General features: G+C 36.9%; 1 protein-coding gene across 1 annotated transcript in view; it reads left to right on the top strand.

The window, feature by feature from the left end:
* The first annotated feature begins 2411 nt into the window (after positions 1 to 2411).
* The window catches only part of SLC1A3 (solute carrier family 1 member 3), a 58416-nt gene continuing 36559 nt past the window's right edge, over positions 2412 to 24268 (top strand). The window contains exons 1-2 of the mRNA XM_079330087.1: positions 2412 to 2595; positions 19781 to 19918. Of these exons, the coding sequence (XP_079186213.1) occupies positions 2415 to 2595; positions 19781 to 19918 (319 nt within the window). The 5' untranslated portion in view covers positions 2412 to 2414. The remainder of the gene's footprint in view (positions 2596 to 19780; positions 19919 to 24268) is intronic.

Here is a 24268-nt window from a genome sequence, read left to right as displayed (position 1 = left end):
GAACAAAGTAGCATGCTCAGATATTTTCTCATTTGTTTTAAGAAGCTCAGGGATAGCGTTATATAATTAAGTTTAGGATTTTCGGATGTCCGGGCTGGAATGCCTAATGAAGAAGCGCTCCAGCCTCCCCTGCTCTGTGTGTGTGCGCGCGATCCTTCAATTCTTCCCGGATCCTGATTTTGCATTTCTAACGAAGCTGAACTGACAAAGCGTGAAAGTGGTCTAAAAGGAAAAACAAAGAAAGTGACCCTGCTTTCAGTGCGCCAAGACTAATCAATATTCCAGAAGCCGCGCTTTCCCCTCTCTGCCGATGTGCGGCTCGGGGCGGGTTGGTTTTGTCCATTTTTTTTTTTTTTTTTTTTTTTTTTTTTTTTTTTTTTTTTTTTTTCCCCCGCGGCGCTGCCGGGCTGGCAGTCTCCTCCCCTTTCCTTGAGTCCCGGTGATAGTAAGCTGCCGTACGGGAGCACATGCCGCTGTCAGCCCCGGCGCTGCCGCCCGCCCGGCCCCGCTCCGCGCTGCCCGCGCCCCGCCCGCGCTCCTGAGCGGCCGCTCCGCGCAGGTGAGCCCGTCCTGCCCTGCCCGGGCTCGGGGCGCCTCTGCTCCCTGCCCTTCTGCCCCAATTACTGCAGCCATCCCTTTGGCTGCGCCCGTATTCTTTCCTGATCTTGATGTAAATTGTACAGGACAGATTAGCTGCGTTAAACATCCTGGAAAGAAAAGGCGCTGTGGACGATCTCTCCCTCTCTCTCCCTCTCTCCCTCTCTCTCTGTGTGTCTCTTTTTCTCTTTTGTATTATTTTTTAAATTACTTTTATTTTTTTTTATTTATTTATTTTTAACACCAAAATCCTTCCACTAATCGGTGGGGGGGGGGGGGGGGGGGGGGAATCTAACTCTGCTTCCACACAGCAGTCTTGTCCAGGGAAGAACGGAAGAACACTCACCACTATTTACAGTATTTAGCTCGGTCTCAGAATGTTTCCACTCCTAAAAGCGGCAAAGTTTTATAGCGTTCTGTTAAAATTCAGGGAGGATATTGCACCAAAGTGCCGGTCTTGAAACATATGGTAAAAGCAGCGATCAAAATCCACCAGAATATACATGTTACAACATGCGACTTTGTTTAAAGCGTGTTGGCTGAAATCCCTGTGTATTTACATTTTAAGTGTTTCCTAGGAAAAAAAAAAAAAAAGGTGTTTTGGCACTAAACTTGTAAAAATGAAATGTTAGAGCTGAACTGAACTGTGTGTAAACACAGACAGATTTCAGCATAAGCATCTAAGTTTATCCATTTATTCATTACTAATTTATTTTTAAAAAGCATGCCAGTGAATATTAACTAAGACTTCAGAAAATGGGATTCTCGGTCTGGAAAATACCTTTGAGAAGGCTCCCTTATTAACCAGCCATCAAAACAAAACCCTACCACCTAAAATAAAAAGTAATACCTCAATGAAAAACTTTTAGTATTGTAACATTTTAAGTCAATTCAGAACGTGATTTCTTGAAGTCAGATGTGATGTGGTTCTTGGGTTGTCCTGCACGGGTCCAGGATCTTCCCTTCCAACTTAGTCAGTTTGTGATTCTGTGATATATGCTCATAATTGCTATCAGGACAAGCCAAGCATCACTCTGCAATGTGAGCTGGTATTACAGTCTGAAGCAACAAGTTAAGTGGGATATTACTTCTGATGTTTCACAGATGTGCTCAGAGTAGTTCATACAGCTAAAAGATGAATGTTATCAACATAAAGCTGTCAAAGGCATATCTTCTAAATACTGGTTGAGGGATAAATAAACTATTGCTGCTGCTTTTTTCCATGTGAAAAGAAGGAATTGAGCCAATGCATTCAAAGATTAAAAACATCTGAAATGTAGAACAATTTAAATTTACCAGTTTGAGCAAAATATTTCTCTTCAATGGTTAATGTGAAGGTTAGCTAGATTGTTTTTCAAATAATAATTGCCTGATAAAAAGTACAAAAACAAGGCCGAGAGATAGTTTTAAATGTTATAATACCATAAGTTGCTATGATTTGTACTGATTTTACTTTTATGTATCAATAACAAATACAAAAAAAATGTTACTCCTGGGTTTTAGAGCATGGCAGCAGTTCAGAGTAATCTCTGAAGATATGGGACACTTATCAGCCCTTATAATCCTTCTTTCAAAGTCATTGAGGTTTTGCATCAAAAACTGCTTAGATATTAAGAACAATATAAGTTTTACTAAAACATGAAGAATATTTCTTCTGTGTAAATATATACCTTATGATTCCCCTAAAATCTTACTGCAGTGTTTGATATTTCTTGTCTTGCAGGTTTCTCCAGTACCTCCCACTGAAAAGGGTCCTCCACTTTTCTGAAGGGATACTCACAGAAGTTAATTATAAAAGAAAACTTTCAGCAAGATAAATGACTAAAGGTAACGGAGAAGATCCAAAACCTGGAAGTAGGATGGAACGAATTCAACAAGGAGTCCGGAAACGTACACTTTTGGCAAAAAAAAAAGTGCAGAGCATAACAAAGGACGATGTTAAAAGTTATTTAATGAGGAATGCCTTTGTGCTCTTCACCGTTGTTGCTGTGATTCTGGGTGAGTAATTTGTTCAGTAGGAATATTCTGTTCTCCTGTGCGTTTGACAATGACGATGTGACTGGGTGATTTGCATTACAAATGAGTTTCCAAATTCTTCTGCACTGATAAGAATGTTCTGGCTTGGAGAGTTTTGGCTTTGACAGCTGCATGAAGTCTAAGGAAGAGACATTAAATTATTCTAGTAATTCCTAAGAAGAGTTTTTGTAAAAAAAGCCAAACAGACTAGCTGTTTTACAAATTCTTCTCTTAAAGAATCAGATACAATTACTGAACTAATTGAACATTTTCAATTTTATCTTTTCCTATTAAAGCCAGTTGCAGCAAAATGCTCAGGAAGTTAGAAGTTACTTATTCACCTAAACTAAAAAAAAATTAACACTTTGAACGATGAACAGAAACTCTCAATGAATGAAGAGACATTTCTAAGCAAAGGCATTTAATAAATACAGCCTCTATCTTTTCAGTTTTCCCTTGATAAAAGCAAACCTAACTTTATTCTCCCTCAGCCACTCACAATCTTACACATGCATCTTTCAGATGCAATTTGGGCAACAATGGCAATGTTACTTATTCAAAGGACTGAAAGATAACACCTGATTAAATGCCTTTTAAGAATGTACTGAGAGGAATCCAGTACATCAAACAACCTTTAGATTTGGAATGCACAAAAATGTAAATTCAAAATATTGCTACATACTTTGAATAACCATTAGAAAGAGAATCTGCTGAGAAAAACCATGCAACTTTTAAAACAAATTTTCCTTTCAATGATTACATGATCACTTATGACAATTTTTCTTTAACTAGAGATTTTCAAAGTGGCACCATATTTCATGAAATAACCACTCTTTACAGTGAGCAAGAACTTAATGGCTTTACTCTATGGCTTTCACTTTTCTCATTAGTCTAAAATATAAAACTGTGAATCTGATCATGGTGTTGATAAAAAACCATATGTAAGCACCTAAGGATAATGGTCTATATCCTTTGCTTATGTAGGCCCTAATGTACTTCATAATGCTGTTCTGCAGAGGTCTGCTTGCTGTGTTTTTACACCTCTTCAAGGAATTGAAATTTTAGGATTGTACCATTATTGTTGCTTGATACCACATCAGCACAGTTTCAAATTAATTTCCAGTTTGGTGGTCTTTTTCTGGGAGAAATTTATATTAACTTGCCTATTGGTAAAATAAAGTACTTTTTTTTGCTAAAGCAGTAATTTCAGTTTCTGATATTTATGAACAGTATTTGATAGTAAGCGTAACTAAGAATTTTATTGGTAAAATGTCCATTAATGTCAGGGGTAAAAAAATTAGGCATTTTATCTACAAGGATCAGAAAAAGCAGAGAAGTCAATAAAGTTTGGAAACACTGTCCAAATACAAAGAATATAATTCTTTGATTGTTACTTTTCTATGCAGCATGGGAAAAGGGTTTTTTTGCATTTTTTTCTCTATCATCTATATCCAGTAGGGCTCTCACAAAATTTGCTAATGTGGAAATGAAATGTAGACTGGACAAGTGTTTTTGCTGTTATTGCTGGTTCCAATTAATTTTAGGTAACTACTGATACTCTGCCCACTACTCCACTACCACCTACAGCAGAGGATCAACAGGCACTGGAACACAAGCTGGAGAACTGATGAAAATTCATAGCCTAGGATGAGCAGGCTGCTCCAATTCTGCTCATGAACCTGTAGATGAATCTAGTGTAAAATGTGGAAGAAAAAGTCTTCTTGTTATTATCATAAAAAGCTCAACAATTTTCTTACATTTGTTATTTGTGCTGTAGTTTTGCAGTACCTGTATATGATCAGGGCAGTAATTTAATGGTTTATTGATAATGAAAGGCAATATTTGGGGTTTTCAGAGTTTTTTGCTGTTGTGGAAATACTCAGAAGTAGGGAACAGATGGCTAAAGAGTTTGGAAAACACTCAGTGGTTGAACTCCATCTGTCTAGTTTGGCAAGGACTAAGTTGTAATCATCACTCGGTTGTTTGGTGATCTGTGGAAAATTAGATGGTGGTCTTGATCCCTTTCCTAGCAGACTGTAATCAATGTTGCAGAATTAGCCCACCAATTAGAACTACTGGCTCTCCCCTTTGAGAAGCTTGGATGTGAGTCTAGGTGGAAGCCAAATTATGCTCAGGCCAGGGTTGAATTGTTTACAAGAAATAATGCTTAATGCTCTGTAATCTAACAGGCAGGTGACAGTTCTTAGTGCTGTCAGTCCAGAAATTTTCATAGAGACCATACTGAGGAAAATATTTCATTTAGAGAGAGGATTTCTTCAGAGACGTTTTTTCATGTCTCTTTTAGCAAAGGATAAATGTTAAAAAGCCTTTTTTAATAGAGCATTTCCTGTTTCTTTGCTAAACAGGCTTGATTTTGGTAAAATGCATAGGATCTTACCTTAGTTCCATTACTGTAGTTTATAGTGGGGACTTGAGCTTGTGTTGAAGTGGGAAACTTACACTTCGCTATGAAGTGGGCAATTACAACATACAATTCTCCCTGTTGTATGCAGATGTTTTGCAAATAGAGTGAGGTTTTTCTGGTATTCACATGACAAGGAGAAATATAGATATTCATATAGCCATTCTGTTGTTACTCTGATTCTAAACTGAATTCTAAACTAAGATCACTGGCTGTTACCATACTAATCCAATTATTCATTGAAAATGTAGTGATGAAGATGCAAGAAGCTTTAATTCATGTTGAAAGATACTTAGAACTATTCTCTATTCCCTAAAAAAAAAAGCATGGAATGTCCTTCATACTACACCTTCTGCATATACAGGGTCTGTCTATCTCATTGTCATAATAATTTTTAATATTTTTAGGGAAATTAAAACTTTGCTCAAGCCCTCTGAGAAACTTGGAGAAAAGTATAGTCGACAAGTTAATTATGATGCAATTTTTCACATTCTCTGTATTCACATAAAGATATGATGAATTTGTTTTCTGTAGTCAATCATGTCAAGACCCAATAGATAAAATCAATCATGTGAGACAAATCTGTGAGGCTGACCACTGGTCAATCAGGAATATCACGATGGCCAGGAGTGCTTTAAGGTAGTGTAGGGATCATGGTGGCTCATGGAAGGTCTGCAGGAAGTCTCACAAACTTTGAAGTTCCAGCCAAATTACTAGCAAAATCTCAGGCTCTCCCACACTACTAAGGATCATCGTCCTGTCCCCAAAAACTCTTTCCTTTCAGATACATCCTGTGTCAGCCTGCCTTCATTCTCACATCCCATTTTCTGAAAAGTGATGCAGACATTGCCACACTGTGACAGGACTCTAAACACCAAAGAATCCCCTGTGGGTTCTGAATTTGAATGAAAGACTCAGCTACAGGGCACTGCTGAGCAGAGATCCTCAGAAGTTCTCTGTAGAGAAAAGCTTCTTTAATTGAGGGACTCAGCAGAACAGAGGCAGGTTGTGAAGCAAGCACTATGGAAAGCAGTTTTTGCACAGTTATTAAGCTCCAATTAGCTAGCTAAAATCCTTTTGCCAGAGGTATATGTTGCAGTTGTTTGCTGGGACATTGAAGGGGGAGGGGATGGATGCAGCCCTGTTCTCTGGCTCCCTGTTTCCCCAAAGGGAAGAGGGAATGCAGGACTGGTGGTGTCCTTGAAGCCAGACTTCTGAAATTTCCAGCAATCTCACAATAGGTGTGAAATACAGATAAATCCATACAACCTCTGTTCTGCAACAGCATGCACTATGTGGGAGATTCCAAAACTTTCTGGTGTATTTACCAAAAAAGCCTAGTTAAAAGTACAAGAAGAAGACAAGTGAGATAAAGGCCTTGCCCTTTGTCCCCAAGGAAAAAAAGCAAAGAGATAAATAAAGTTTTGAGAGGATCCTTCATGACACAGAAGGCAAAAAAACCCACAAAACCCTTACAATATCTCAACAGTGAAAAGTTGTGCAAAGGGGCAGATTCTCCTATCTTGGGGAGCCTCCCTGCCTGAACAACACTTTAAAGGCCTACGAGGTATAAATCTGTGATATGCAGGCAAAAAACCCCAGGATGATGCCCACAAAAACAGCAGCCTTGTGTGTTGAAGCAACATGTTTTCTGCTATTGGGAGACCTTTGAATCCACTTAAGAGTGAGGCTGACACGCCCAGAGAAGGGGGTTTGATCTCACTATATATTGTGTGGCAATTCCTAAGGCAGCATTGGTAAAATTTGCACGAGGACAAAGTGAAGATCCATCACTGACGGAGAAACAGCTCTGGCACCTGAGTTTTAGGTGAAAAAGTATGTTAAAACACAAAGAGAGAAGTTATTTAAAAAAAATAAATAAAAGGATACATGCAAGAACATAAAAATAGTTCACTGTAGTTAATAGTTAAAGAGAAATTATTTTTATGCTGAACTCAGAGGCTGACTCTGTCTCAAGGCTCTCCTGAAGAACCTGCCTAACACAATTGCTTTGTCACTGAGTGACAAAATATTCCTAACTAATATTCTGAAAAATCTGCTAATCAAAACTTTTTTTTTAAGTAAAAAATAGTTACAATTATGGGAGGAAAAAAAAGTATAAGCAGACACCATGAAACTCATAGTGACACTTAAAACTGCAAAAGAAACTATTCTTTTCAAAAAGAAGAAAAAGTATAGAAATGCAAAGAACTTTAACTCTGCCATTAAGAAGCTAGCAGTAAAAGTCAGACTGTGAAATATGAGCACTACTCTAGTTTGACAGACTTGCAAAATAAAATAATGTTAATATATTGTCACAATCCACATTTCTTACCATTCATTCTGGTGTTACTGAAATGAAACGATTGTTGAACTGCATTACATGGCACAGAGTAGCAACAATAAACTTGGGTACCTTCTGAATAACAATAAAACATTCTGGAGAGAGCAGCTGTGCATAAATGCACAATAAAGATGCAAAAATTGCCAAGAATCAACTTATTTCTGTCCTAACACTTTAAATTGTCAAATTAGTGGATTGCAAAGTGGTGCTCAAAAGCAGTATGTCTGAATGGTCACAAAACAGTCCAGAGAAGTCCATACTTTCACTCCACTCTTTGTACAGATTGAAACAAGGCTGTTGAGATTCTCAAAATTCTATCTAGAAGTTAAGAACAAATGTATATATATAATTCTGCTTCTTACAAATCAAAATTCAAGGTTTTCCTAGGCAAAATGCATGACAATCACTCTGTGGGACATGTAGGATGTAGTTGCTCAAAGATTTTACAAGAAAATTCTCTGAATGCCATAGGAGAATGATCATCATGCTATCCAAAGATATTTTACAACTGAAACACTGGATATCTCAAGGATTCACAAGAAAACTTTCGTATTGATCCTGAAAGGGGACTGAAAAAACATATCAACATGAAATAACTAGTATGAGGGCTTGCCAATCCTTTCCAATTTTTAGTAGACAGGAATTATAATTGCTGTGGTGGCTGCAAGGCAGCACAAAACCATGAGCAAGATGCCAGTGATTTGTATGCTGAGTAAATATTTAACAGTGTTAGATCCTTACTAGCACTTGTAAAGCTGGAACAAGATGTCATTGGAGATGAAATGCTTTTGAGTTGGCCCCAATGAAGGTGTGGCTGAAGACGGTATGTTCAGCTATTCATGAATTCCTGAAAATTTCATTTGTTTAGCTTAAAATGATGACAAAATTTCTTGAAATAGCCAGGCATCTGAAAGTTTCAAGAGATTCTATGATATCATAGAAAAAATGTTTTCATAAACTGCTTAACTTTAAGTGCATTTAAAAAGTTGTACAAATAAATCCAATATTAAAGAGAAATAAACAAAGTTGCTAGATACTCTAGATGTTGAAAAGGCTGCTAAAAAAAGCATGATATAAATGTAGACATTGGCATAATTTGTACTGTACTGTAGCGTAGATTTTAGATAAGTAGCTGACATATACTAAACTTTTTTTTTTAATTTTTCATGCCTTGTTAAAGGAAAATCAGGTGTTTGGAAATCATTAGCTTCATAAAATAATCCATGTAGTCACATTAGTTGTATTTATCCTCTGACAATCGTCACAATTCCTTCTGTCTGCTGTGCATTTCCTCAAGATTTTGTATTTAATTTCATTTTTGATTACAACCCAGTAATCTTATGGTAAGCAAACTTACAACAAGGCAGACACTGAGGGGCTGGAGTAGTCCAGAGACAGACCATGGAGCTGGGACAGGGTCTGGAGCACAAGTCCTGTGAGGAGCAGCTGAGGGAGCTGGGAGTGTTCATCCTGCAGAAAAGGAAGTTCAGAGGGGATCTACAACTGTCACTCTACAACTGCCTGAAAGGAGGGTGTAGGCAGGTGGGGACCAGGCTCTTACAGATAGCAGGACTAGAGGAAAAGGTCTAAAGATGTGTCAGAGGAGGTTTAGTTTGGATATTAGGAAAAATTCCTTCATTGAGGTTGTCAAACACTGAAACAGTCTGCCCTGGGAAGCAGGGGAGCCACCATCCCTGGAGATATTTAAAAGCTGTATAGATGTGACACTTTGGGGACATGGTTTAGTGGTGGACTTGGCAGTGCTGGGTTAAGAGTTGAACTTGGTGAACTCAGAGGTCTTTTCCATCCTCAGTGGTTCTATGATTCAATGAGATCTAGCATATATCAAAACATATTTTTTTCACAGAGTATTAAAGTTCAGTTTAACTGGAGCTTTGGAGCAATAAGGCAATGCAAGTGATGATAAAAAAGTACTTAGAAAGGAGCAATAAGAAATTTCTGACTCCTATACCAATTTATCCATCTCTGTTGTTCAGAGTGTTCAGAGTATTCTATGGTGTCTGCAACGTATGTTGGAGAGCAACTAGGCTCCTCACCAAGAAGTCTTAAACTATTCATGGCTACAAAATATATATATATAGTATGTAGTAGGAACGAAAATATGGAAAATAGTCAAAGAATAAATGGCAATTATTTCTGAAGAATTTTAGTAAAAGCTGATTATTGCATTTATGTTAACCCATCAGACTTGAAGCTGTATAGCCAGTGTTTGCATTTTCAATCAACACTATGAAACCACAGGGTATGTAATCCTTTAAAATCCATTCAAGAGAAACTTATTTTGCTTCTAGGTTTCATGAGACTTTTTAAAATAAAAGAGTGAAATAATAGGTTTGATGAGCTGTAGAACAATGAAAAGGAAAATAATTAAATGCTAGAAAAGAGGCAAAGAATGCTAGAAGGGTCACAGGAGAATCAGGACAGTAACAAAATGCTACTGCTCCTCATACTCCCTGATTATTCTCCCATGTCCTTTCTCTTAGCATGAGTTATATTCACCTTTTGAAATCTCAACATTTAAAAAAATGCAATATCTTGCTTGAAATTTAACATGGGTATATATTTTCTATTGTCATGGATAGAAGACCATAAATAGAAATGAGCTTGAAAGTTATAAAGTGTGTGCTTGTTTTACACCTTTTACTGTGACTTGGTATAATTAAAAATTGATTTATTCAAAACAAAGTCTATAAAAGATGGGAATTAAATTTTAAGCATTATTTACACTGCAACATAATCTGGCCCCTCAAACTGGCTCTAGTAAATGCTTTGGTTTTGCCATGCACAGGGGCTGAATCAAAGGAAAATAGTTGCCTTTGGGCAATTCTACAGGACCAATAATCAGGGAATGCCAGGGAGTACTAACTAAAAGTAATTGACATGTAACTCTACTACATATGTTTTGATGTCTTCTAAAAAAATTTTTGACATGGGAATCCATACATTAGATGTGGACGTGCAGTCAAGTTCTTCAAAGTTCTTCAAAGCCTAAAATGCAAGCAAAGGAAGCTGCCCATGGAATCTAAATTTCAGGGCTGTGTGTCCTTTCAGTGCATGAGCTGGAGCAAGGAGACTCAATGGGGAACTGCATGACCTAAGCATGTAACCCCCTAACACCTTCCAGGAGGAGCACAAGCAATCAATCAAAAAAACAAACAAACAAACAAACAAACAAATAACAAAAAACTGAACAGGTTTGCATTCCTACTCCCACTCCTTTCTGAGTCAGGATCATGCCAGATATTTTCATCCAGTGGAAATGCAGAAACCCAAGAGTCCTCCCCTTGGGAATGGTGTCAGCAGGTTTTGAGAAGCTAGGTTGTTCTTTCCTCTCAAAAGGCAAGTTACAGGAGGAGGCAATTCCACCATTCCTTTCAAAGCTGTGTTATTAGACAGAGGGAAATGTAGGACTTCTAAGGACGAATACATACTCCAAGAGAGCAAAGGCAGGACTGTGTTTAACCTATTGACTAAAATGCTCACCTATAACAGGGAGCCCCAGGCTGCAAAGTGATCCTTTGAGCAAGAACAGGGATACAGGGTATCCCAAGCCCAGATGATTCTGTGCATTCCGTGTGACAGCTGTGTTCAGTTGCTAGTTCCTCAGGACTTAGCCTGGAATTAGGCAAATAGATGTTTAGATCATGGCAGTTCAGAAAAAAACACAACAGAAGGGTGAGAACTGAGGAGTCTTCCAAAGCAAATGGAGCAGTGCCCATTAACTTTATAGATTTCCAGAATTAAAGTGTATTTGTGGTTTTTTGGTTTTTTTTATGGCCTGGAGGGACTTGAAAGGTCACTTACTGTGTAATTAAGTATTATTGCAGGTGCAAGTTTCCCTGTGCCATTTTGGTGACCTTTCAGACAGGAAAATTCTGCCATTCAGAGTAACACCTAACACTGAGAGGTGTCACTACCTGTAGGGAGGCTGTGTCTAAATTAACCATCTATACTACAGCATATCTTTCAGATGAGTTAACTCACAAGAAGTAAAGCATGATACCTATTTTTAATCAACTGAAATGACATACTTATGGAAATCCATATGTTGGAAAAGGCTGTTGGCAAGTAAAATAAATAAATGGGAGGTTCTATTTGCCAATAGCTTCACAGTCATACTGAGGATTTTAGGGATAAAGGGGCTCATAATCAAACAGCTAGGGACTGAAAGCATCCTAGATCTTTTTTTTAGAAAATGGTAACACAATTCCATGAATTTCAGCCATGAGACTGATTTTCTTATGGAAAGAATTCACCAAAAAAGTATTTTTAAAAAATGTGTTACAATAAGGCTTACACCTGATCTGGTAAAAATCTTGTATTCTACAAGAGGAAATGCTCCCTCTGAGTCTATCCAGGTTGTTTGCACGTCTCAGCAAAATACTGGACAGAAAAGAAATCCATTAACCACGTCTGCCATGTGGTATGTTCCATGATCCAAGTAGTTCTGGCCTGGGCATATCTTGATTCAACAAAATATTTAAACCTCAGTGTCAAGTCATTTACAGGTTTAGACTATCAACACTAAGCTAAATTAGCAGGTGGTTTTGTAGGAATTTAAAGTTGGACTAACTCCATAAAGATCTGTATGCATAACTTGAATGTCCTGCTAAGGGTGGTGCTAAACTGTATATGAAGACAGTCCAGCCTAAAATGTGTCCAAGCTGGAATTTAAAAAAACAAAGGCAACTGTCCATATCCAACTTCAAGATCTCTGTCAAACTACACAAAAATTTACTCAGAGTTGGGCTCTGTTTTCTGTACATGTTTGCACAGAGTTCTTGGACCTGAGTGATCTCAGTCTCACTGTCTGCGATTCGTCTGTGCAACTCCTGTCAAAAAGACAAAATAATGGGCAGCTGAAACCACAGTAAGGAGAACTAGAATTCAGTGTTGGTAAGGAGTATGTCAGCTTCCAGCCAAAGAAAAAGAGCAAAGAAAGAAATGTGAAGCAGGAAAAGGACCCTGTAAACTTCGGGAGAGCAGTTTTCTGTTTTGATCTATATTTTATCAGAGTACGTACATCAACTTTAGTCATGAACATGAAGCAGCAAAGCTAGGCATGAAAGGAACAGTTATTACAGTAACTTTGTAAAGCACTAAGTAGTACCTTAATTCTAAATGATACTATATAAAATATAATTTGATATATATTGTGAATGTCTGAGCTTTTGTATGTGCAAATAAGATATTATTTCTGTATGTTGGTGGAATTATTTGTTATTTTTTGGATCAAAAGTAATTTTTAAAACATAGCTCAGAGAGTAAGAAGACTACATAAACTAGGCATAGTTAATCTTTCAATGAAGACTCTTGTCTGAGGATGAAATAATGAATAATGTCCCTATTCCATTAAGAACAGTCTGCTTCAGTGCCAGCAGTGAAAACTCTTCGTTCCAAAGCCTCCACTAATGCCCTGCAATTGTATGTCTTAAAAATAAAATAAAATAAAAAATATTTTTTAAAAAAGTGAGAAATCAAAGATTACAAACAAGAGATAAATACAGAAACAGATCAAGAAAAAGAAGCAAAAAAAAAAAACTAAAAAACATTTAAAGGCAAACAGAGTAGTTGAAGTTGGATAAAAAGAGAACAATTTTTTGGGCATGTTCTGAAAGGAACAAAATTACCTCCTAATTGGGGAAGACAGGCAAATGAGCCAAACAACAAGAGACAAAAGGGAAAAAGTGTATGAGTCTAACACTACAGCAAAGAAATAGCAAAGGACAAATTTCAGTGGTTTCTAAAAAGCCTTTTTAACAGCACTCAGAAACTGTTATATCCTCAAATTTGGTGTCCAGTTTAGGCAGCATCTGGTCAAATGGTGCTTTTGCTTATTGCTTTGTTACAACAGCTCCTACAGCTTCAGACTCCCCTTTCCACCTGCATGCTTTCTGCCCACGAAATCCAAGCAGGAGATGCAACTAAAGGCAACATGCAAGTGCTTTATAGCTATAGCCATGAAGGTGTTTCAGGAATTCAGGCTCCTCCAGAGCTGGGCAGGAGGTGTCAGGCATGTTTGACTAAATCTGAGCTGGGAATTAAGTGCTCTAAAGGTCAACAATACATGTTTACTATAAAACATCTCTGCATCTTTGCAAATTATAGCTGGTGCGGGGTTTTTGGGGAAAATAATCTCTCCTACAGAATAAAGCAAACCTTCAGGGTCAGGCTCAGGGAGAGGTGCTCCTGAGGCAGTGTGGCTGTAGAACTCTGACTCTGTGTCTCCCCAGCACAGCTGAGAGCACCAAGACACTCCTGTGGTCCTGAGCAAAGGTAACACACTGACCTCTCTTTTGATGCCATGGACAGCTCTCTGACATCAACATCATTCTTACTTTGCTATGCGCTTGCTTTTTTCTGGACATTTCCCTTTTTGCAGATCCCAGATCTTTTCTGGATTCCAGTCATGTCTAGAATATGTAGCTCTTTCACATTATTTCTCCCATGACTCCACTCACAATATGTCTCATGCAAATGAGAGGTAGATGCTTGTGTCCAAGTCAACAGATATTCCACTTTAATATAGATTCTAACAGGGCAACTTGGAGCACACGTCCCACATCTCTCTGCTGCAGTGTCATCATGCAGTTATAACCTGGCATTTATGTTCAATAAAATGGTTTCAAAGGGAATGTGTCTTCCTACCTACATAAGGAAAACCAGAAAGCAAGGAAGCGGGGGTGACACACCAGGTGTACCAGGGGGTGAAGACTCAGTATGAAATTATGGAACAAAAGCCATGAAAATCAAAGTTGTGCTGAGCAAACTGTGTCACTTGTGGCAAGCAAGGAAAGAAATTAAGAAAGGGATTTTGCCGGCAGCTTGAAGTATTCCTTATCACTGGAGAATCAATTTACCTGCTTGTCTCAAGTAAATACAGTTGTGGACTTATCGTAAACTGGCTGCTAGAAGAAAAGGTGTCAGAACAAAATGGTAAATTAAGCAATAACAAATGACCCAAAGAACAAAAGCAGTCATTCCAGAGCTCTGCAGGAATGTAGGAATGAAATGGCTGTGCAGCTAACAAAAATATACAATGTCCCATTAAACTGGTAGAAGCCTGATTCCCTTCATGGCTCTTGCCAATTGCTGCTTTAGAACAAAATGTTATTTGCTTCTGGTTACAAGGTTTTCTGGAACTGAACTATTAACAGCTGTTAGTTTAGAACAGCATTCTACTCAGTGTAAGGTTTTGGGGTTTTTTCCAGTTATTTTTAAAGTTTTCTATTTCCTGCCTGAAAAGAAAAAATAATTCTGTTCCTCATATAGTAAAGGAAAGTATATTGATGGACCTCATTTAAGAGTGTTCTGAGATTTACAGTAAAAAGCAGAAGTGTATATAACTCTTCAGCAGTGTGTTCTGATTGAACTGGCAAGCACTGATAAAGACATTGATATAACACATAGTGATTTCCTCTTTAAATATATTTAAATGTTTGGTCAATTGAGAAGTACAAGTCAGAATTCTGCACTTCTTGCTTGAAAATGTGGCAGAGAGCAGGGGCGTTGTAAACAAATATAAACATGAAATAATTGCATGGTCTTAATTGCTGTGTGATTCTGAAATACGATAGAGACTATAGCTCATAAGAATTCATTTCCATAACTTAGACTTAAAATAATTAATTATTTGAAGTAATGAATAAAGCGATCTTCGCTTTTTATTAAATTTATATATATAATTCTTCTAAGTGGACCAGAAGGATAGACAGAAGCTTCCCTAGAATTCTTGCATGGATGTTTAAATGTGCATAAAGCTCACATTTTCTAAGAGTTATAGTTTAGGATTTTTTTAATTAATGTGTTTTAAACGCATGTGTAGGTGTGCCACCCATTTCATGGGCAACACAAAGAGTCATGTGAAACAGCCCTCCACTATTCTGAGACCAGAGCATTTTTTGGACATAATTAAGATCTTCATTTTCTACAATGAGCATTTTGAAGGTCATTTTCAAATACAATTAAGGAAATTGTATTTTTTTTTTTTAATTTTTATTTTTTAAAAACAAGCCATCTCCATAATATATCTGCTCCAAAAAAAATTTGTATTACAAAAGTATTTTTGTCTTGCTACTTTAGACCCTGTTTTCATTGCTTACTTCATCACACTTTGATGTTAATCCACTTAAGACACTATAGAAGGTTCTATGGGTTTTTTTAGCCATACAAGTATATAGTTTTTAATATCTGACATGAAGACTTTATTGTTTCATCTCTGGTGCCCAACACCTAGAAGTGAAGACCTTAGGCCATTCATCAATATGTTCCTATTTTTGGAATACATAATTCCAAATCTAATAACTATCATTTTTCCATTTCCGTCCCATTGTCCTAGCTGCCAGAATTATTTTCACCTTCTGCTCCTTGCAAGTTTTAAATCCCTCTTCACTGTGTTCAAACATACTGAATTTAATGTTGAACATCTACATAGGTACAAAATCAATGCAATAAAATTATTTATCTTGTTAGATTATTCTGATTATCATAATGATTATCTACAAACAAGTTTTTCTATAAACTTAACTATATCACTGACAAGAACACCTCAAAAATAATTTTATAACTCTAAGCTGATTTGCTTTTTTATTATGAGCTGTATAAACTATTCAACAATGTGGTTCTATTATGCATCAAACACATGTATAGAATTCAGCTTGTTAACTTAGACAGGCACTACTGCTTTTTTTGACCAGAAAAAGTCCAAATTCTGTTGCTAAATCTACTCTTCCCTGCAGTGAAGAAATTGTGCACTATTAGCCATCTGAGAAGTCAGGCTCTGATAGTGTTGATTAGTTGATCTTTTCTGTTACAAAGGGTACACAGAAACCTGCACAACAGGTTGTGGGAGTTTGTTTCACACGAGGCTTTGTCTCATTACAATTTTCAGAATTAACCTGAAACTTGAAACTTTTGCTGAGAAAGGCCAGTTCCAATACGTGATCTTTCCAGTCTTGGGAAGCACTAAAACTCCTGCCATACACAAAGTAGTGGATGGTTGTTGGAATTCTTCACACCTTCCAAATTTTAAGTACCTCCTACCAGGTCTTGGTCCAGCACTTTATTTTGATGCTTTGTCATTATGCATATTTTTCCATCATTATTGTGTGCTACTATCTCATTGTTTCAAGCCTGTGAATGTTAGTACTAAGAAGCTAATTCAAAGAAGAAAAGTTGCCTTACCAAATTTAAGTTTTCTGTTTCAAGAATTTTGTTAATTAAACTTTGTCAAATGGGATATTATACCCACTATCTAGTTATTCTTGCTCAAAACAGAAAATAAAGTTCAATCTTAATTTATTCTAAAATCAAGAGGGACTGGTAAAATCGTACCATCCTGCATTCATTATCAAACCCTACAATTTGTCTAAATTTCTTCTTGTTCTGTGTGAACTTAATCAATTTTCAGTAATATCTCTAAAACAACTACTAGTGTATCTATATTTCAAGCAGGGAAACTGAGTTCAGAGGCAGGTTTTCATGTCTTGGGCATGACTGCATACAGATCAATAGCAGTGCTAAGATATTAGTAGCTGTTGTGTGTTGACCCATTTCAACATAATAGACTACCAGGGCACATTTTTTTTCACATTGCAGAAATTCCTTCTGAAAACTGCAGTCCTTGGAAACCCTGTAATTATTCACAGAGCACGTTAGGACAAAAAAAAAGATAATTTTTGGCTCAACAGGTTTACACAGAACTTCAGAAACTCACTCTCACTACCAATAATATTAATTCAAAAAAGCATCTTAGGTCACTTTGTACTGCTTGGATGGTAGTGTAACACATAATCAAGCCCTTAAAGCATAGCGTAAGGACTAGTTCTTATAGCAGCCTCAGAAACCCTTACCAGCCTCAGTGAGGCTTTGTACTAGTGCAGGGATTAATTCATGTGGAACTAATTGCAGAACTGTGGCCTAAGTAAGAAACTGGTCTAGCTCTATTTGCTTGTTACCCAGTTGTCAAAATGTCGTGCTCATTAAGTGCAGAAACAAAAGGTCCAGATGGATTCTTTATATCTGAGAAATGTGTTTCCCATATAAAAAGAAAATAATGAGTAACATAGCAGCAGAATTTAAAACTTTGTTGAAAAGAAGGGAACTCTTAGGCAGGTCTTTTAAACAAGAATAACCGAGGGGCCCTTCTTCTATGCATTTTATGATGTAATTTTATCCAAAAAGAGAGCAGTTCATGCAAATTGCAGTTTAGTTACCTGAGACTATAGAACATGAATGAAACTAAACCAAATGAACCAAATGCCTTCTAGTCCTACCACTCTCTTCCATAACATGAACTCCACACTTGGTGTCATTTGCACTCTAATTACTTTTCTCTCCATCCTGTAGCACTATTCTCTAGAACACCATTCTATTTTCTGTTCTTCACAAGACATTTCTGGACTCCTCTAACTTAACCAACCTGCTGAAGTCCCTAAATCATGTCAAACAGACATCACTAAATTGAGAGTTACAGATGTTTCCTTTCACCAGCAGATGTCCATAATTGGGTGTATGAGGCATGACAGCATCTTTTAGCTAGCTAAAGCTGGCATGAAGATATTATCTGCTCTATGGAAATACCAATCAAAAATCTGTCTTTAAATAAAAGCAAAACCACAAAGTGACCAAGAATTGAAACTAGCAGTTGTCAAAATTGTTCAATGTTACAGAATTTTCTGGATGTATTTAAGTTCTAAAATAATCTAGAATGGAGCTGGAATGCTCTGCTGCCTAACATCACTGAGGAGTAGTTTCATAAAACATTTTATGAAACCTGAGTCTGCCTGTCTTTCACAAAGAGCAATCTCACTCTTCTCTAAGGCACCTATCTATCAGTGAGGGAACCAACCCCCGTGTAGCCATACAAAATGATTGCATCAGGGAATTGACCTGGCTGAAAATTAACCCAGTAAAACAAATTATTTTGCTGCAAACCCACTGTGGTTTGCAGCAGGATCAATACTCTGATCCAGCTTTCTGCACACAGTTAACCTGAGTGCCAGTACTAGACAGTGGGGAAGGACGAGGAGTCAAGAATGGAAAGGAGAAATAGTTGAGTTTCACCATCTGTATGGTTAATGTGCTCCAGATAAAGCCATGTGTTATTTGGCTGGGCATAGAGGTGCTACATCAGATAGGCACCAAGACATTTAACAGTGGCAAATTGCAACTGGTCATGTCAGCTAACCAAATAACTAAATAAATATGCAAACAAAGCAATTGGTGGCAAATTCAGGACAAAATCTTCAAAGCTGTAGCTTGGAAGCTTAGTTTTCCACAGGTGAGCCCATCTACAGCTTCCATTTGTAAATGTATCTCAAGCACCATTTATCTGTTCCCAGCAAGATAAATGGATCCAGGCATTCCCTTGCTCCTGTCCCTCAGGCATTGAAAACCACAACTTAATCACCCAGTAAGCCTTTCAACCCTGATTATCTGCTTCTTTGCAAGTGTCAGTATTCCTGAAGGCATGTCTAGTGACGCTTACCTCTTCTTCTTCTTTTTGACTGTGAGAGGACTAAACCACAAGGGGGTTCTCAAATATGTCTGTCCTGCTTATCTCATTCAATCTGAAGCACATCTGTAGGATCAGGCCCCACAGAGTAAACAGGCATGGACAAGACTTGTGAAGACTGGTAGCTAGTATGTATATGCATTGCATATATGATCACACTCAAAATACCAGAATTCAAGACACTCGGCTGTAGTAGCGAGGACTGTTTCCTTTTCTTAGCACTCAAGATATACCTTTGACAGTAATTCAGATTTTTAAAAATAGCAGCACAAAAATCCTTCTGAATAACTGTCCTGATTGTGGTCAGGAGAGGGTTGATTTTTGCAGTAGTCAGGAGAGGGCTTGGCCAGGACCCAGAGGTTATTCTATACCACCTGATGTCATTTTTGGGGTCAGGGGAACAGGCCTCTTCTGATCCTTGGAGTGTGTTGGGGGTTTCTGAGTGGTGAGCATTTGTGTGTGAATCATTCATCTCTTGTATACTTCATTATTAAAATTATTATTGTACTTTGTCTTATTTCATTGCTGTCTTCAGCAAATTGGTTTTGTTTTTGATGCATGATGGCTACATTTTGTGCCTGCAGTTCTCCCACCACAGGGGAGCAGGGGAGTCAGCAAGTGGGATATGGTTTGCAGTATTTCACTGGAAACACTAAATTGGGAGCAATTCCTAAATCATGACAATCACTTAACATTTTCAGGTAGGCTGCTCATAGTACTAGGTGACTCCAGAGAAAATACATCAGTGTAGTAAAATCTGCAGGTTACACTTAGATATGTCTGGTAAGTACTTTATGGATGTTCATGTTCAGATGTTGCTACTTCTTTAAAAGACTGAGTAATGATCTTTCTTCCCTCCCTTCAGGTGTAATCCTGGGATTTTCTCTTCGATCATATAAGATGAGTTATCGGGAAGTGAAGTACTTTTCGTTTCCAGGAGAGCTACTCATGAGAATGCTGCAGATGCTGGTCCTGCCTCTAATTGTATCCAGTTTAGTCACAGGTAAACAAAACCAGAACAAAACAAATCACACCTCTGCACACCCTCTCAAAATAATTTTGTAAAGGTGCACACACCAAAATAAAAAAATGGGCATTCTATGTCCTAGAAGTGTTATAAACTGCAGAAAGGCATAGCATTGCTATTGCTGCTTTGGAGATATTGTAATAAGAGGTTTTAATTAATATTCAATTATATTAATAATATTAATATTAATATTAATAAGCATTTATTCCTGATATCTAATATAAACCTACCTTCCTCTACTTTAAGCCATCTCCTCCTCTATCACTACAAGCCCTCCTATAGCTCTTCAGGTACTGGAAGGTGTTCTAAGGTCTCCCTGGAACCTTCTCTACTCCAGGCTGAGCAAACCAAATGCTCTCAGCCTGTCCTCATGAGAGAGGCACTTCAGCTCTCTGATCATTTTCATTACTTCCTCTGGACCCTCTCCAATGAGTCCATGTCCATAGGGGATAGATGGGATTGTATGGAAAGTTTGGAAGAAACTTAATTCCATCAGTTCTGTTTTGTTGTCTTCTGGTCAGCAGTTCTAATAAGCTTTGAATGCTCTTTACCAAGTTGTTCCTCTAACTAGTGATATAATATTTTATTTCTTTTGGTGGTGTATGCCTTGCCATTCCACCCAAGTTTCATGGAAGACCTCTCAGTTATGAATATTTCGGATGTACTTGTGATGTATTCATTCTATCAATTATCTGACGAAAAGAAGGTATGGATTTTAGTCTATCAACAAATCAGCTTGAAGGACTTAATTAAAATTACCCACTGTGCAGTCCTAGGATCTAAAACACAAATACACTACCTTGATTGACAGAGGATGCAGAGACTATTAAGTTGTTGTCTATTTAACTGAGCGTCAAATATGTTAATATTAATATATCTTAAAAATGCAAATGAGCAAAGACACATCTCACAGAAACCAAAGATCATATGTATGAGTATAAGCTGTTAGTACAATAGCAGAAAACTAGGATATTCTCAATTACGAAATTCATATTTCAGGAAAAAAAGTGAAGTTTGTTTCTAAGCACATGCATTATATGGATACTGAAAGTTAAATGAACACTGAAACTAGGCAGTCTAAGTTTTGTAGGAAAAGGAATGGTAGATTTTATTCCCACCCCCTATATAATTCTTTACATGTAATTTTCTCCCATCTTCTTGTCCCTTTCACCTCCAGAGCTCACAGAGTTGTCAGGACCCTGATAGAAGAACCATTAAATATAGAAAAGGAGAGATAATTACCATTTTCCAGTGTCAACTGGCACTGTTGCCCAATTTTGAAGGATGAATTATTTCAGGAGAATTTATCTGATCAATTCTCAATTCCTTATAACTCTGCAATCATACTGGTTCTCTGAGAGAGCGCAGGTAAACCAGAAAATTAAGTAGATCATCCTATACAAGGATTTGAATGATTTTCAATAATATAAGTAGAAGAACTTTGCTCAGGTAAAGATCAGCAAATCCATCTTAGAAAGTCACAAGCATCACAAGTAGCTGGACTTTTGATAAAAGAAGCTCATCTGCTGTGTCACCAGGTCTCAGTAGAGATTTTTGTGAAATATCAGAAAAATGAATTTCCAAGTAATTCTATTCTAAAAAGAATCTTCATTCTCTGAATTCAAACAACACCCTTCTTTTTGATGTGCTTTTCTTCTGCTTTAAAGCCCTTTATCCTTTTTTTTTTTTCATAACAGTAATTTCCTTTATTATACAAAAGCATTTGGCAAAGAGAAATCTTCTCTACTATCATACAAGTGCCTTGTATTAAGTGGATTATATTGAGTTCCCCTTGAAGTAGAGGCAGAAATTTTCAAGGTGAATAAAAACATTTTAAACTTCTTTAGTTGGGTAGGGAGCAATCAGCGAAAACTCAATGCAATTAACAAACGGCAGATTTAATTTCTTTTAAAGAACCATTCAGTACATCAGGACTATGCCCTCTTCCATGGGAATAAAATACATTCTTGAATTATGCTAAAAATTGTGGGAGAAACTCTGTTTTCTATACTGAACAATATCTCATTTAGCATACAAATTGTTAAAAGGATATTTTACATATTTGCTGAAGAATTCTCATACACAAATGAACATACAGGCATTAGTGAATATCAAAATAATAATTAGATACAGCCCTTGCGGGTGTGCTACTGTGCAATTTTATGTGTGCTTGGATTTTTTTTTTTACATGTTATAGGATAATTCATTGAATACAAGTCTTATGCTTCTCAAGTTAGTCTTAAGACCACGCAGGATATTGAAGGCAAATCTCTTATTTCCTTATTTTTTTTGACAAACAAAGTGGATGCCTCTTACCTAATCTCAAAGTGGCTCTGCCAGGTCTTCATGTTGATAACATACTTTTTTCCTTCCAATTGTTAATTATTTGAATAAATATTTTTCTGTTTGCAGGAGTGACAGTGTCTCCTAGATATAATATTCTGGGTTTCCATTTTTAATTTATGATAGTGTGATGGATATAACTGTGGCAAAACCATAAACTGTGGTCTCTGTGATATGAGAAATAGGCTGGGAAATTACATTCCCTTGAAAATTTGTGAAGGTCAAAGACATTAGAACAATAAGATCCAGCTAAGAGCTAATGCTCTGTTATATAAATAAAAGATAAATTGAGAAACTGAAGAATTCTGCTATTCAGGTTAACAGTTCTGACAGCTATTCATAGACTTCAGGAAAATCAACTATGCAAGATGAAGTCAATCCAGTCACATTTCTTTACCCCTTCATGAAAGAAGAAGAGTAGGATCAAATTCAGAGCGTTTTAATCACATTTGCCTTATGACTTACCACCACTGACCATGGTTCAAGCAGGTGTGCAGCTTTCTCCATGAGATTCTATCTTCTGGTATGTGTTTCACCAGGCATGTAGCAACATCTTCTCGGGAGAAAGTGAAGATTGTTTGCATACCATTCACCATCTTTTCATGTTTATAGGAAAATATGATTATATGCATGTCTATAGTATTTTTTTTTTGTGGTCTAGACAAAAATTCAGCTGCATGCTGTATGTTGGGCTTTATTGTCTATAGTCTTTAAAATAAGAGAACTCCCAAGTCAGTATTCCCAACTAAGATTTCATATAAAATCAAAGGCAAAATTAAAACATGGTATATGAGAGGAAATGTAAATAACCAAATAAATACATCCCCATTTGGATTGTATTATGGCCAAGTTTTTAATATGAATTTAAATATGAATTTCTATACAAACAGAGGGCTGACAGTTTTGGTTTGTTTCTGTGTTGGATTTGCAGCAGTTGTAAGAGAAAAAAGTATTGTATGCTTTCTCATTCCATTACAGCTTGAAGCATCTGATATGAAAATTGCTTGACACAATTATTTTGAAATATACATTGTACCTGAAAGGTATATAAAGCAATATAGATGCATGTGATAACAATTCAACATATTGTGAAATAGCCACAGCCAGAGAAAATTTCACCAGCAATAAAAGCATTATGCATTAACATTTTCTGAGCTGTTACAGCAAGAAGATAATGAAATTGAGAGTCCAGTCCTTAAAAATGTCCCACAAATTTTTTTTCTGCATGTTTCAGTACTCACTGAATGTAATGCTGTCAGAATGAGTTATCTTTTCTTAATAAAAATATTTATTTCCTGAAATCCCTTCCATGAAAATGATTCACAACCAGTCTTTACAAAGAGCATAGTTTTAACATAATATTAGTGAGAAACATTAAAGCTAGAGAAATTTTGTAAATTTGCAAATATTTTGCACAGTTCTAGTCATAGTACAGTTTAATAGCCTGATTGCTTATCCTTCCAACAAAATTTTGAGAGCTTGGAATTTACCATTACAGGACCAACTACTTTTAAATGCAAGTGAACTGGTATTAAATTCTGTGTAATTCTTTCAAGTGTCTTTGTCTGGTAAACCATAGCATTAAAAAAAAAGCATAAAAACCCCATTCAAGGCCTGACACTAATTATTGCTGCAGATTGCAGAAACCATAAGTCCACTGTTGATATAATTGCATACATCAAGATAGGAAAGGAGAACAGGAGTATAGGAACACTTCCGGCTCACCAAAGATTATACAGAAGGTACAGAATCAAGCAAAGACCCCATTTGTGAATATCAGTACAGTACACTGTGCACTAGACAATACTGATTGTCCAAACTGTTTATGGGAGTAACACTAATATGGTGCAAATGAGTCTTAACCACTTACCAGGATTTTGTGTGCAAGGTTCTGTACAAACACAGACCATGGATCTTTTGCCAAAAAAAAGAAGGCTGTGTGGAAAAAGCAGTTCAAAAGAATGAGTATGGAAAATTTACTTC

This window comes from Erithacus rubecula, assembly GCF_903797595.1.
Source record: "Erithacus rubecula genome assembly, chromosome: Z".
NCBI lineage: Eukaryota > Metazoa > Chordata > Aves > Passeriformes > Muscicapidae > Erithacus > Erithacus rubecula.
This window is presented reverse-complemented; position numbering and strand designations above follow the sequence as displayed.